Raw genomic sequence first — 15,148 nt, 5'->3', positions numbered from 1 at the left:
TTACATACCAAATCTTCCCATCATCATCCTGCAAGTCAGAGAATTCAAAAACATTAAGTTAGTTCATGAATAATCAGTTTGGAAGGGCAAGAGAATAGCCCTAAAAGCAGTTTTCCTTCAATATGCAGAGGGCCAACAACTTGTAAACTCAATGGCTGAGCACATTACAGACCAGACCCAACATGCTGCAGGAATGCCCCCAGCAGAGCACCAGTGATGTCAGGGAAATCCACTTGAAATTAATGGAAATGTTTAACTATATTTTATACACAATTATGACTTCTTATCCATAATTTTTATGATGAAGGGTGAATGACTAAATGTGTTTGTGTGTGCATTTCCACAAATATAATCTAAACCACACACCTTACAAGAAGCAAAGCCATCTACCTCACTTTAACCTGTTTTCTCTGAAGAAAACACATTCTATGTGAATATTACGCAAATAAAACTGCCACATATGAAATACATACATAGCCAGTGACATCACCAATCATATATATCAGCTGAGAATCAGGCCCTGATTTGCACAGAGGAATTTGAAATTATTCAGTAAACATTGGATTTTGCTGATCACTGCATTTTCCATAGGTGTACTTGTATCTGGATATGCAACACATAAAGCAGTAACCTCTTAATACTGTGCAATATTAATTAGCTCCATAAAATATATGTATAAACACACATACAAATCTGCAAACATCTTTCTTGCTAAAAAAATGTCCAAGCCCCAGCCTGCAGATCACATCTTGCAAACCACATCTGGAGCAGAGCACAAGCTCACTGCGTTGTTCAAGGGCACAGGAGAGAGGGGAGGAATTTTGGCCCACAAACCTGAGCCAGAGCTCTTATCTACAAAAACCACTATGAGATTTTTAATGTTCACACAGAGACATCATGATCTCATTTCTGAGCACTTCCATCTGAAAGATCTTCCCCACTAAGTGCTTCATTTATCTTCAAAGCCATGGGAAGCTGAGCCAACTCTACAGGGAGACAATACATTGATAAACTGGGGGAGGGCTCATGTAAGCCCCTCTTAGAAAAGGTGCCTTCAGGCCATGTGAAGGAAAACCTCAGCTTTCAGTTGAAGACAAAATACATGTCTAGCCTTCTCCTTATATAAAATGTAAAAACATAAAGCAAAGTAAGCTGGTACAAAGATTGGAGAGGAGAGAGGTTTATTGATTTATTTTTGCTGACCTCTCCTTACAGTTGGAACTGTATCACTTTAGTTTAGAGAGCTATGTCAAAGAATTGCCTTTTTCCAAAATAATTCTTCCCCAAAATATCTACATTAGCCCTTCACGTAGTAGAGAAAATAGTACTAAGCAGAAAGCAAATATGTATATATAACAGATATATATTATACATACATCCAGTAGGCAGGGGGGGAAAAAAGACTCACAGAAGTCACTGTCAGTTAAAAGCTTCTAAGACACAAGAATTTCCAGAAGACACTTCTCCCTTGTAGCCTGTTTTCACAGACTAAGTCATTTCCTTGTAGTTAAAAAAGCACTACATGAAGGGATTTCGTTTATTTAGCAAGGATGGGGGACAATTAAACTTCTCCCTCACCCTCAGAAATGGTCTCACATCCTGCACCAAAGCATTTTGTGCTTACTCTGTTGTGGTCGTCAGCTCCTCTGAAACATGAGTGGTCTGAAGGAGGCCTTCACGTTTCTGGAAAGGAAGATGGAATTAGCAAAGGAGAAGCTCATCAGGGGTTCATTCAGCATTTTTCAGAGCACCAGAGGACATAACAGATGAATTCACCAAGTTTCACAGGAGCAGAAGTGAAACAGCCAACACAGGAGGATTCACCCCCAGAACAAGGGGGGCAAAGATCAGGTTGACAGCCAAAACAGGGATGTTTGGGAAATGTATATTTACACCTGTATTTGTAGCTATCAGCCTCACTAACAATTGTTCCCCTCAGACTACAGTCAATATCATGCCTGGAACACAATTTAGAGTTTGTCAGCCCCATCTTAGATCCCTGCAGGGCAGCTGGTCATGTCACGGTATCAACCAGCAGTTTGCTACATCTGGCAGCCTGACTCTTCTGGGACAGAAATTACACAGATGGCTGTTCCTAGGCCAGGGCTCCAGAGGGCTGACACAGCTCTCCTAGAGCAGGTATGGCACTGGGGCTACTGCCACACACCTGACAGGGATATATCCTCCAAGGAAACACGGGGGAGCACAAAAAGCTCAGCTAATGATTTCACAAAGAATAGTGCTTCCCTGATGCCAGGTTGTCTGTCCTGAGCATAATTTTCTGCATGAATAAGGAGTCTCTACCCAAGAGAAACAGCATGTGTTGAGACAGTTTCAAAATACCTCAGAGGCTGGAAGTGCTTTCACCCGAGTAAAAAACTTGCTTTGCATCTCCATGGGTTCCTTTCAAAACTATGCCTGAATGGAGGAATTTCTTTCCTCCCTTCTCTGTGCTCAAAAAGCTGACAGAAAGAGCTCAAATCTCAGCAGCCATCTAGGAACCAAGTCTGTCAGAATGACTTAGGGGAGGGTCAATAAAGCTTTCCAGCTCAGGTAAGCAGGGAAACACCCCCTTCCCCCCCCCCCCCCCCCCCCCCCCCCCCCCCCCCCCCCCCCCCAAGCACAAGCTCTGTACACCTTTACCATATCAATCGTTTTCACCAGATGAACATCAAGCAAGAACTTAGTAGGGAGAACAGCTTTGAGGAGAAACACATCCTTCCCCAGAAGCAGTTAGACAAATGAGAATTGAAGTCTAAAAGCCGGTAAGAGGAACTCCTGCCCCTCCACTCCTTACTGAAGAAATGAAGGCAGGCAGAGCTGCTGGAAGGGAGGAGGAGGGAGCCTGGCAGGAGGCAAGGGGGGAGCTGTTACAGCTCCATGCCTGACGGGGCCCTGGGTTTTGTGCTGCCAGCTGGCCTTGTCTTCATAGCCCTCACTTCCCTAATCACACTCCTATCCCATCCTGCTCCCCCGAGGGAGACATGGGAATGGCTCCAGGAGGTTTGGGGCAAAAGCCAGCATGACAACATGGATGAAAAAATGAGGAGGCATCTGACAGAATAGTATTTTCCTGCATACAAAACAATGCTGTCTTTATTCCATCCCACCATGCCTCTGCTTTATTAACACAAGGCTCAGGACCTTCCAGGCACCCTGAACCCCAGGGAGAAGATGCTGAAACCTGTGAACAAAACCCTCAGCAAGTGATGACTCATGAGTAATGCCTCCAAGTGCCTGATGAGAAAGAGGAACGGATTCCAACACTGGCTCCCCAGCTGGTGGAAAAGGAAGCTCTGCTCCCCCTCCCAGGCAGCTGAGCATGTTGCTCTTACAGCAAGCCTAGGTCTCCTGACCTTGCAATCCAAAAGCAAATGTCATTTCCTGATAAAATGTTGATTCCTTCCACCACTGGTACCAGACACATTTATTCTTCATTCTGCCTTGACTCTGACCTTTCAGTCTGCAAGTCAGACTAAAAGGGAATAATTGTAAAAAATACCCCAGATCTCCCAGCAGCACCACTGTGGGACATGCTGCAATTTTAAGAATAAGGCTGAGGCAAGTTAAGTATAAAAGATGACGATTCCCGAGCCTTGCAACAATAACCAACACAATGAGCCTTAAGGACAATTTTTACACTTAATTCTAAGAACTTTTTTGTTTTCCTGAATTAGAGTATTTCTTCACCATGTAAGCTTACATTTCAAATAGCAGGCAGTAGAGTCAGCTGGAAAATCTCACTATTTTCAGCTCTCACTGGAAGCACCACCAAAACCAGGAGTTTCTCTCCTCCCTGCCCTCCCCGAGGAGGACTGGAATGACAGGCACCTGTTGAGTGACACCAGCATTAAAGCATGTATCACCCTAGACTCAACTCAGCACTTAGAGTAGCTACTCACAGGATTTTAACTAGAAGGCCCATCTAAACCCTTGCTCTGCCAGGACCCCTCTTGAATAACTTGTGCTTACATTACCAGTTGTCACCCAATTTCTTATTTCACACAGAGAAACCAGCAAGAAAACTAATTCTGGAGGCTGATTTCAAAAAAGCTTTTAAGTCACTTCCAAATAACTGTTTCAGGAGCTCTGCTCTTGAGAGGGGCTACATCATGGAGACCATTAAGAAACAATAAAAACAAAAGTGGTTTTCTGCTGGGTTGGTCTTGTAGTCGTTCCACATAATATGGAAAGACAGATAGCTAAAGGCTCTTCCTGCCAAGGAAGATAAAACAGAAAGTTGTCTCCAAAATGCTTGTGGGCTTCTGACCAACTAACAGTGCAGGACCAAAAAAGGATAGTGCATTGTTTGACAGACTCAGATTGAGCTACAGATATTTCTCAGACTCTAAATCAATTATTTATCATAAAAAAAAATAATAAGCAGCATCTTAAGAAAGTCTCAGTCTGTCACCTCAAGATCCTAAAGGAAGAGAATAATTTAATGAAAAGGAAGAATCACTATGGAACTATGGAGATCTGGATAAATATCTTCCATGTAGCACAGTGCTGTCATAGTATTATCTCACTTTATGGATCAGGACAGTGAAAGTAAGAGAAAAAAGAGTCCACAGCACTTACACAAGCTCATTAAGTGTTCTGCATTGCTCTGGGATGGGCTGTGGAAATGCACACATCTTGGCTGAGCAGTAACTGCTAAATCACTTTATTTTCATGGTGTAAGCACAGTCCTTTTGAGGAAGAAGTACCTCAGGATCTGCACAGTGTGGATCCTGAGGTACTTCAACAAGCTCAACAAGTGGATAAAGCCACCCATGAAAATGAGACTTAGCTAGTTTTGAAAATTTCAGTGTGGGTATGTTCCTGCACCATACTCCCACAGCATCTTGCACATTTTTCTGGCTGTGGGGTCAGTTTTGAAAGACTTGCACAGAAGTCACTTAAACTGTTTATTTATCCCCTCAAATGTATAGCCAAGCAGAAAGGCATTTAAATAAAAACCTCTCAGTTAACACCTTATGTTAAGTGTGATCTGGTTTAACAGAACCCTGTTCTTTATTGGGATATGTAACAAGAGATCACTTAAAACCAAATTGGTAATAGTGGCAATAATCTTAATAGTAGTTTTCTTATTTAGATTAGGAACAATATTCACCTGATCACCATTCTGTCACTAGTATAACAAAGGCTAAACAAAGTCCGTTTAAAGAGATCTATGTTACTGAACCAGCATGTATTTTGAGACTAGATTATGGATGCTGAACTACAAAAATTCAGTTTATCAAACTACATGGCAAAAGTTTTCTTCCCAGAACAAACATGCTCTGTTTCATACCACCCCTCTCTTTCCATTTAAATAAACAAAGATGAAGGGTTGCAAGCTTTTCCTAGTAGTAGGTTGAGGGCTGAGAGAAGCCTCCTCTTGCACAGGGCCAGCTGTAACCATGCCCAACTCCAGGACTCCAGGCTCTAGATCCAAGAGCAAGATCCTCTAGGACTTGACTGAATTCCCACTACACCTGACACCTTCAGGGGACTATACCTGACTCCCTTGGGGACACAGGTGTTGCTCTCTCCCATGCCTAGTTTCTTGTCAGCCTTTATGTCATCCTAGTCTCTAGATCCAGGGACTCTGGTGAACCAGGTGGTGTCTCCTCTTTGTCCCTCCAACAGGAAAAGAAGTGAAAACCTCCACAGCCTTCCCTCTGCTGTAGAGGTAGATGGCTCTGAAGCTTGAACTAAGGACAAAGAAAGGAAGGCTTTACTTCTCTATCTAATATTTTTTCTGCCTTATCAGTTACAGAAGACACTTCACTGAAGGGCAGAAGAAGGTTTTTATCATCAAGGTGTGAGAGAGCTGCTGACCAGCTTATATTTACATATTCCTCCTTATCTTTCCAAGACTGACAAAAAAATTTAAAAATAAATCAGTCTCCTATTTATTTTTGTGTCGCTATATAACTAACTCACTGTTCTTAAATTCTGGCTTTATTTCTGAAAGAACTAAAGCAGTTCAAAATTGCCTTCTATACACAACAAACACATTTATTGTGAACCAGGGAGCATCCATCAATTTCCCATTTACATCACACCCTGCACATCTAGAGCATCCAGGCAGGCAACCTGGAAAACACCATTGCTTAAATATAAAGCAAAATGATGCTTGAAAACAGAGTCTTTGTAGAGGGAAAGGAAATGGTTGGCACCAAGCAGAGAAAGGAATAACTAGAGCAGTATCTGGGGCAGGGGGGAAACAGTCAGGGTTCCTTAGGTCAGATCTCTTCCCCATATCTAAGGAAAGCTAACAAAAGCATAAGACTGTAAAAGAAATTATGAAAGTCTATCAGGCCTGCCAAGGAAAACAACTAAAAACAACATGTCTAAGTCTGCACATGAAGTCATTGGGGAAAAACAACACTGCTAACAGGCATTCCAGACAAGGGAGATTTTATGGGCTGAAACTCCTTCCTGTGCTGTGTGGGTTACAATGGCTTCTCTGCAAAAAATGCAGGGCAAAAAAAAACTGTATTGGAGTGACAGAAATTACAAGCCTAGTGCTCCCTTATACAAAATCCCATTGTACACTTTGAGCTTGATATTGCAATAGCAAAGGGTGGCACTAAACCTATGAAGGATGTGCTGTTCTTGGGGTCTCATTTAAGCATGTACAATCCAAAAACGCATTTCTGGGCATGGGACACACCAAACAACTGGGACACATATTTTCTGAATGACAAGAGATGGGACGCAATGGAAGGGTGTGCCCGGCACTGCAAAGTCCCCTCTGCTCCTCCCAGGAGCTGGTACTTACCCGAACAACCACCACTTGCACAGACACGTGCTCCGGCAGCCGGATGGGAGCTCGGAAATGCATGGCCAAAGCCACCAGAAGGTGAAGGATGGAAATCAAATTCTTGCCATGGATGGCTGCAGGGAACAAAGGAAACGAAGCCAGTGAAAGGATACTGAGGTGTTATTTTACACAAACAGCTCTGGGGGGAAAAGGCAGTGAAAAATGCTTTTGGTCAACACAGTCTTTTTATCCTTCTTCCCCTTTTTCCCAAATCAGTAAAGTCCACAGTGCAACTTCACAGGTAGGAAAGCCTAGATTCAGCCCTTCCTTTAAGCCTAACTTACGAGTCCAAACCCTCTCTGATCACAGACAGGCCCAACCACTTGCTTTTCACTTGCCTGGAGGATACTGAGGAAAAGTGCTCTTAGCAGACTTCCCAAGTGACAACACACTTTCTGAGACAGAAAACATAGTAAGAGTCCTTACAGTCAACATTCCACTTGATTGTCCAGCCATGGGGTCGGAGTAAATCATGGACAGCTTCCAAGACCGTCTGCAACTTCTGCTTCTGACCAATTTCAGATTGTGTCACCTCTGCCACATTCAATTTACGGTCAGCCAATTTTTCTGCATTTGAAAAACAAACAAAATAAATAAATAAAAAGGACAGACAAAACCAGATTAAACTGTGTGGAGATAATAAGCACAGACCACTGGAGTCCACCAGAACTTTTCTAAGAGAATGCTTTTCTTCTAGAGGAAAAATAGCTGAAAGTAAAACTTTCACCAAAGTGTGTCAGTTCCAATAAAAATGTGACAAAACTAGTAAAGTCTGGCTGAACATGCTCATCAGTCAGGTGTCAAAATATGTAACAACTTTCAGCTAGACATCAAGCTAGCAGCAATTTAATGATACCTCCCCATTTCTTTCACTGCAGAAAAGCATTCAGCACAACGCAGCCTTCACTGCATAAGGAATCTGGTGTAGAGGACGTTTTTAAAGTTAGTTTAGGAAAATAAATGGGAACTATTTTGTGTGAACATTTACTTCAGCTTGATATGCTTTATTTCAGGTTAGCTGAAGGTATGAATTTAAGCTAAAGCACATTTTGCATCCTCAAACCCTCAAGATTCATATGACCCAGGATTAGCTTAGTGGAGCTAATTTAAAAAGTAAGTTGGTACACTCTTGTAATGTTGTTGACACTGTCACATCATAGTTGATTGTTGCCAAAATGAAATAATGCAGGAAAATGTGTAAAGTTCCATCATTAAAATTTCAGTTCTGTTTACATAATATAGTTATTTGTGGCCAAAGTCATAGACAACTCATTCTTCTCCTCCTCTGTTGTTGTGGCCCTCACAAAAGAGACGGGAGCTAAAATTCTCTAAAAAAAGAAAAAGCAGGGGGCTGAGGAAGGTGGGGTAGAGTCCTCCAGCCATCAGAGCAATGGGAACAGCTCATCTCTGTTCTCTCTCTACACCCATGAAATAAGTGGCCAAACTGACTGTGCTGATCTGTCTAGGAGGTCAGGACTGGTTGGTCATATTCCAGTTATATACCATTCCACTCTCTAAAGCAAAAAACATACTTCACCAAAACTGTTTTCACAAAATGAGGTTCTCAAGAATCTGAAGACTCTTTCAGAAACGTTTCAAAGTTGTCAAAATTCCTCTTATTCCAATAATGGATATATTTCTGCTCTCAAGTTCAAGAGTATGCTTCTTCTGGATGTTTTATCTAGCTGAAGATTTTACTTTTTTTTTTAAGTGGTAGCAATATAAAAGTACTCTAGTAACCCAAAGAGAAGAGACTTGCAGGTTATCAACTAACAAATACTTTGAACATCTTGACTGTTTCAATCAACCTAAAGTAGGGAATTATTTTACCAAGATTATCAAAACAAGCAAATTAATTTTTCAGCCACATGTTAAGGCTCCTGCCTATTCTCAGCCCAGTTAGCAAACAAATTCATTTCCTTTCACACCAACATCATGTGTACCAGGCCATTCCAGCTTCTCTGAATGGCACTGCTTGCACCTTGATAAAATCAACTAAAGAAGGAGCTCCACCTCCATCAGTCATCTCTTAATATCTTATTTCAAACTGCTCCAGCATAAGCCCAGTGACAAAGCTGTTGCTTTTCACCCTTTTATGTGGAGCCTGGCTATCAAGACAAAACACCTCTCACTCACAAGGAATGGTTAACTACTACTTGAAGTTCAATGACCACATCTTGTTAGTTTTTCCTGAAAGATGAAGGAAGGTGAAGGAAGAAACAAAGACACTACTGAAGAACAGCACAAGACTGGGGCTGAGTTGTGGTAGCTCCAGGTCAGGGGAGATGCATTGGCTCTCCAGTCAGAGGCCCAAGACAAAGTAAACAAGTAAAAGTTGATGCAGTTAAAGATCTCAGGCTGCAAGATGTCCAGGTCCATCTTTCCTCCTCTAAGATATGCTAAGTCTGACTGATCTACACAGAAATCATAGAACCATTTGGAGGGTTGGAAAAATCCTTTAAGATCACTCAGTTACAGGACTAATCCAGCACTGCCAAATCCACCACGAAATCACATCCCCAAGTGCAAGATCTGCATGATTTCTGAACACCTCCAGAGATGGTGACACCAACACCATCCTGGGTAGCCTGTGCCAAGGCTTAACTGCCCTTTCAGTGCAAAAATTTTCTCACTATCCAACTGGAACCTCCCCTGGCACAGCTTGAGGCTGTTTCCTCTCATCCTGTCCCTTTTTCTCAGGAGCAGAGCCTGACCCCCCCCCCCCCCCCCAGCTGTCCCCTCCTGTCAGGGAGTTGTGCAGAGCCAGAAGGTTCCCCCTGAGCCTCCTTTTCTCCAGGCTGAGCCCCTTTCCCAGCTCCCTCAGCCCCTCCTGGTGCTCCAAACCCTTCCCCAGCTCCATCCCCTTCTCTGGACACGCTCCAGCCCCTCAATGTCTTACATACACACATACTTAGGTACAACTAAGCACCTCCTAAACGTCTTCAGGCTTGAGGTTGCAGCTGTGGCTCCACAGGGAGTGTGAGCAAGCAGTGACACCTGAGACAGCTACAGTGAAACCCACTGCCAGCTGCAGAGGCACAGTTATGAAGAACAGCTGGATTCAAGCAAATACTCCCCACCTAAAATTACCTGTGTACAATACTGGTCCATACCACATCTGGAGGCTCCTGGCTGCAGGCTAACCCAGAAGTGCTAAAAGTACTCTTGTTTCATTCCTCAAGTTATTATTTTTGAGGGGTTTTAACTACACACAGAGATAATTAACTGATTTAAAAAACTTGTGGATGTTCATCAAAACACCTGTCATTTAAGGGGCCTGTGCAGAAAATCCAGTAACCAGTGGAACCAGCAGCACTAGGTCCTCCTTCCCCATTCTGACATACGCACACCCCCCACAGCCCAGGCCCACTCTTAAAAACACATCAGAAGTGAGCTGAGGGAAGTCTGGCTAAGAAAAAGTGTGGATTTACATGGTACTGGAGGCCTCAAGCCTCTTTCTTTTATAAAAGCACCCCCATAAATTATTGCTTTAACCTGAGTCTTCTCCACCATGCTTCCTGCATCAACACACACATTGCAAAGATGGAAGGGGGCTGCAAAACCCCAAATTCTCAACTAAGTGTCCCCTCATGTGTCATTCACACAGAAGAGCACATTTTGAGCACATGCCTCTTGCCATGCATTCTCTTTTTCTCCCCAAAAGTAATATTACCAGGATCTCAAAACAGCTCTCAGACCAAAAGCTTTCAAAAGCAAACTACACTGGCAAAATTTTTGACCACACAGCTTCTGCTTGACACCATCAACATGAACCTCTTCACTCCTTTTCTACCCTATTATTTCAGCTACAGTTAACAGATACCTAGGAATCATCTGATCTCTTCCCCTCTCAGCAGACAGGCTGAGGAGAACAGATGGAGAAGCTGAGGCAGTTTTCAGTGAAATCGACCATCTCCCTGAGATGCTGAGCTACTGCACAGTCTTCAGCTTTGGAAGAGGTTAACTTTAGGCTCTCCCAGTCAAGGGTCACCTTTCTCTTGTGTGCACTTACCCAGCAGCTTTTGCAGCACCTGCCCATCATAAAGGTCTTCTTCAAGCTGTTTGACAATGATTCTCTCCTCCACTAGCACATCATTAATCCAGTCAATGAGAACCTGCAAGCACAGGAAAAGGAGGCAAGTGTCTAAACCCAACTGAACTACATTCCTTTCATTCAGGACAGTAATCAGGACTATAAAACAGATGAAATATAAGCATGCCTATATATTTCCAAGTTGCAGAGATGAGAGCTGAATTTTAAAAAAAAAATAGAATAAAAGCATCTCATTGCCCCCTAATGCTTTTATCTTGGGTCCTAACAACAGGAAAAAACATTTTATCTTCAGCTATTGCAGAATACAAAAGTCCAGAATTAAAATCTTGGTCTAATGGGTCTGATGATAATTTTACAATTTCAACAGTTCCCATATGCTGACTACCATAACTACAAAAATCATTCAGTCACCTGTAAAACAGGAATGAGCATAAAGAATTTTGAAAAAAGAAAAAGAACTGAGCTAAATTTTCCAGGTGCCAAAGACAATTATTTCAGAACAGTTACAGAAAAACAAGCCTTGACTGTTTGAAGCTGATAGTAGCATTCTCCTCCAAACTATTACTTGGAAAATTAAATCGTTTTTATAAAAATAACAGAGTCATGTGGGAAGAGACACAATGCTAATTCCTACTACTTCCTTAGTTCTATAAGAGGAGAAGAGTATCACCAATCACAGACATGACAAATCCATTAACCAGAGCCACCTAAAAACAATAAGCTTCATTTAAAGATTCTGTAATCTTTAACTTGCATCATGTAAAGCTGTGGATTCTTTAAATTCACTTTCTGCGAAATTAATATTTCTGCCTCTTCTTGGCAGTTGCAATGGCTAATAAAGTTCTGGGGTTTCAATATACAAGAAATCATGAAACAAAAGCAAATAAAATACATGCAGGCATGCAGAGGAAAACACCCACTTTGGGAATCCTAAGGAACACGAGCATTTGAGTATGTTGGTCATGAGGACATTTAAGTTATTCCACCTGGCTACAGATGTTCATTCAACCTAGAAACCTCAAATAAATTTGCCTAGGCTTACTGACCATGAAAAAGTTCACAATCCAAACATGAAATACTAATACTTCATGTACATCAAATCCACATCTTTAGTACTTCCAAAGCATGCTAAAATACACAGGGCTGAAAGTCAGCTCTAAAAATAGAGAAAGTATGTAAGTGGCAAGTTTTAGCTGAGTGATTTGGTGAGTGCCCAACCGATGAAAAACAAGGATCAGCATCAATGCTCACCTGTATAAATCACCTTTGCCCTCTAAGCTGTCCAGAGGGATTAAAACCTCAATAATAAAAATGACTCTTCAAAAGACCTGCCTCTAAAAAGAAAGGTTTTCTGGTAAGTTAGTCACTATTCAGTGTCAGCCACTTGTGTCAGAAGTGGTCTTCTCTCACACAGGTACAAGAGGGGAGGTGACTGAGGACATATGGATACAAAAGGATGAGCTCTGCAGCAGCAGCATCACCACCATCCCATTGCTCCCCTGTGACAAGTCAGCAAAGGATTACCACAGCTGGAAGCCAATGAGAAGCACAATACTATCTTTCACCTCAAAAACTTCACCAGTTATACAGAAAAATCAGTCCTAGATAACAAGACATCATCCAGAAAGAGATTTTCAAAGGTGACTGCCTCATTCCATAATTATACGAACTTGAAACACATAGACATCCATTAAAAAAATCAACTTAAGAGGTCAAAATCATAAAAGTTTTAGGTCTTCTGTGAGATTTACAGAACAGACTTTCAAAAATTATCTGAATCTCAGCAGAAGATATTTAAAAACCAGATTCCATTACAGTCACTATAAGAAGAGGTTGGATTTCAAGAAGTCCTCAAAAGTTTTGTTACAGGAAGACTCAGGATGCTGAACTATTTGAAACCACTAGTAAACATTTTATTTTGTTTGTTCTGTGCTGAATGGTATTGAAGTCAGAATTTAGAAAATGCCGAGGAATTAGAAATAAAAGAAAAAAATGTAAGATCCAACATCCCATTTCCAAGAGTGCAGATACACAAGACTCAAAGTACAGGGTCTTAAAAAAGGAAAATACTTACACTATGTGATAATTAAATGTTTCACAAAAATTTAGCACTGAAAACTTTTAGGTAAAAAACTACAAAAAAGACAAAAAATAAACAAGTCTTGCCATAATTATTTTATTATTTTAATAGTTTAGTACCTAAACAAAGGAAAAATATCCCAAAAAACATTCTAACTTCTCTACTATTCAGACTACAATTCCAGCTCCACTAGAAAAAAATGAATTTGCAAAGGAAAAAAAATTCCAGGTTGTTTTTTTTCAACAGCTGCTGAAGACTGGAAAGAACTGTAGTGAAAAAAAAATCCTAAGCCTTTCTTCTTATGTCTTAATTAGAAACATGGAGAAAAATTTCAGCACAGATTTTCTTTTTTTTTTAACTTTTACAGAGGAAACACCACATTGCCTATTGAAACAACGAATGTGCAGAAATATTTTCTGACTCTGCTCATGGAAAGTAAGCTCTCTCCAGTTCTTTGTGACTTCTCCTTCATAAAAATGCAGAAGCAGGAAATATTCAATAACCTGAATGTCTCAAAATTTTACCAGCCTGACACAGGCACGTTGGTGCTTAGTGGGAAACAAACAAGAGCTTTTTTGTTTTTTCTTTTTTTGTAAGAAAAGATGCTTAATCTCAACATGTTTGATCTCCCACTCCTCTATCCATTTCTTCCTTCCTGTGCCTGCACTTCATACAGCTGCAGCTCAATATTAAATTTTGGGCTCATAAAAAGCTGCTTTTCTATAGCCTTCCATAATGTTTGGAACTAGTAGTGGGGTTTTAAAAATTCAATATGATATTCTGATATCCTCACAACCATGGCTGACATTTCATGCATATCTGCACTCATCTAAGGCACTTTTGAACTGGGCCAAATGCTCAGACACATGCACTTCCAGCTGTAAAAATTCAGAGTTCAAGGGCATAAGAACCCCACAGTCGTCGCTGTACAGCAGTGGAAAAAATGCCAAACAACACAAAGTACATGAACACATCTGGCACAATGGGAAAACGGCAAGCCCAACCACCAAAAACAGCACAAAAAGAAAATGCTCGCTTCAATGACCCACTTCCCCTCAGCTTCTGGGGGAATTAGGAAGCAGAGATAAAAGGTATAATACTGGCTTCAGAGCTGAGCATGAAAATTAATAGCAAAAATTCATATTCAGGCCTCGTGACTAAGCACAAAGCACTGGCATCCTGTAACCAAGGGGAAGGCTTCTAGTTGCCAAAAGCAGATAAAGAGCATTTAGGGAGCTCAGTTTCATCTGTTCATATGTGACAAACCACATGTCAAAGGCCAGTGGCTTCATTTTGGTTTTCTCTTCACCTCAGTACATCTAAAAAAGCCATAAAACCAGACATGGGAAAAGTCAGTATCTTCCAGGACAGTGAATGTTTTACTACAAATGAGAATGTTTACCCTTTTCAGGCAGTGTCTAGATCTGTATAAAATTTAGATGAGTCTTTTAAAGGCCAGAAGTTATTGCAGTTATAAGCCAATGTGACAGAAGGCTTTGAAGGGAAGAAAGCCACCTTACAACTGTGGCTTGCTGCCTGTGGTCACGGCACTCTCAGACAGGACACAATTCTTGCAAGCTGCTGTCCTAAAATTTTGCATTAAATTAGCAGAAGCTCTTTTTCATATTTTTCCTACAGAAATACAGAAAATGAGAAAATACTGGACAATAAGTAAAAGAAGCTCACATATTTCAGGCACTAGAAATAGAGTGTTTTGTGAATGCAATATTTATACACACATATAAATAAAGTCAGTAATTCATCTCTTTTTCCCTGATCTGAATTTTCAGCTTTAGGTCTCTTCAGCCATGTACCAAATTTTCATTGCACAAAGGGCAAATAAAGTGAGTTTTAAAAAGCTGCTGGCCAGAGAGAACTTTGCTGAACACTTCATACTGACAAATTGTGACTATTTTTAAAAAACTGTCCATGGTGATAATAAACAACACTTCCAGGCATATGTGCAAAAAGACTTAAAGCAGGTATTTTCACATCCTCAACTAAAAGCATCCTTCAACAAAGAGATTCTCTGTATATTTTCTTTACTAAGAGAGAGGAACGAGGCTTTTTGTTGTGTTTTTCATCTGATGGTCTCTGTATTACCACAATGCTGTACAGTTTGTTCCTCTAGAGTTACAAAGGCTCTGTCAAAATCACTTCCAAATGCCCAGTCCATAATGCATATAATTCTTATGGCATG

The 15,148-nt window shown here is 41.1% G+C and overlaps 1 protein-coding gene across 1 annotated transcript in view; it reads right to left on the bottom strand.

Moving 5' to 3' along the window:
• The window catches only part of PARVB (parvin beta), a 51,678-nt gene that overhangs the window by 12,023 nt on the left and 24,507 nt on the right, over positions 1–15,148 (bottom strand). The window contains exons 4-8 of the mRNA XM_015627676.3: positions 10,827–10,929; positions 7,241–7,381; positions 6,773–6,888; positions 1,625–1,683; positions 9–28 (exon numbers count right to left, since the gene is read on the bottom strand). Of these exons, the coding sequence (XP_015483162.1) occupies positions 9–28; positions 1,625–1,683; positions 6,773–6,888; positions 7,241–7,381; positions 10,827–10,929 (439 nt within the window). The remainder of the gene's footprint in view (positions 1–8; positions 29–1,624; positions 1,684–6,772; positions 6,889–7,240; positions 7,382–10,826; positions 10,930–15,148) is intronic.

This window comes from Parus major, chromosome 1A, assembly GCF_001522545.3.
Source record: "Parus major isolate Abel chromosome 1A, Parus_major1.1, whole genome shotgun sequence".
NCBI classification, from domain to species: Eukaryota; Metazoa; Chordata; class Aves; order Passeriformes; family Paridae; genus Parus; species Parus major.
Note: the sequence above shows the minus strand (reverse complement) of the source record. Positions and strands in the feature narration are given on the sequence as shown.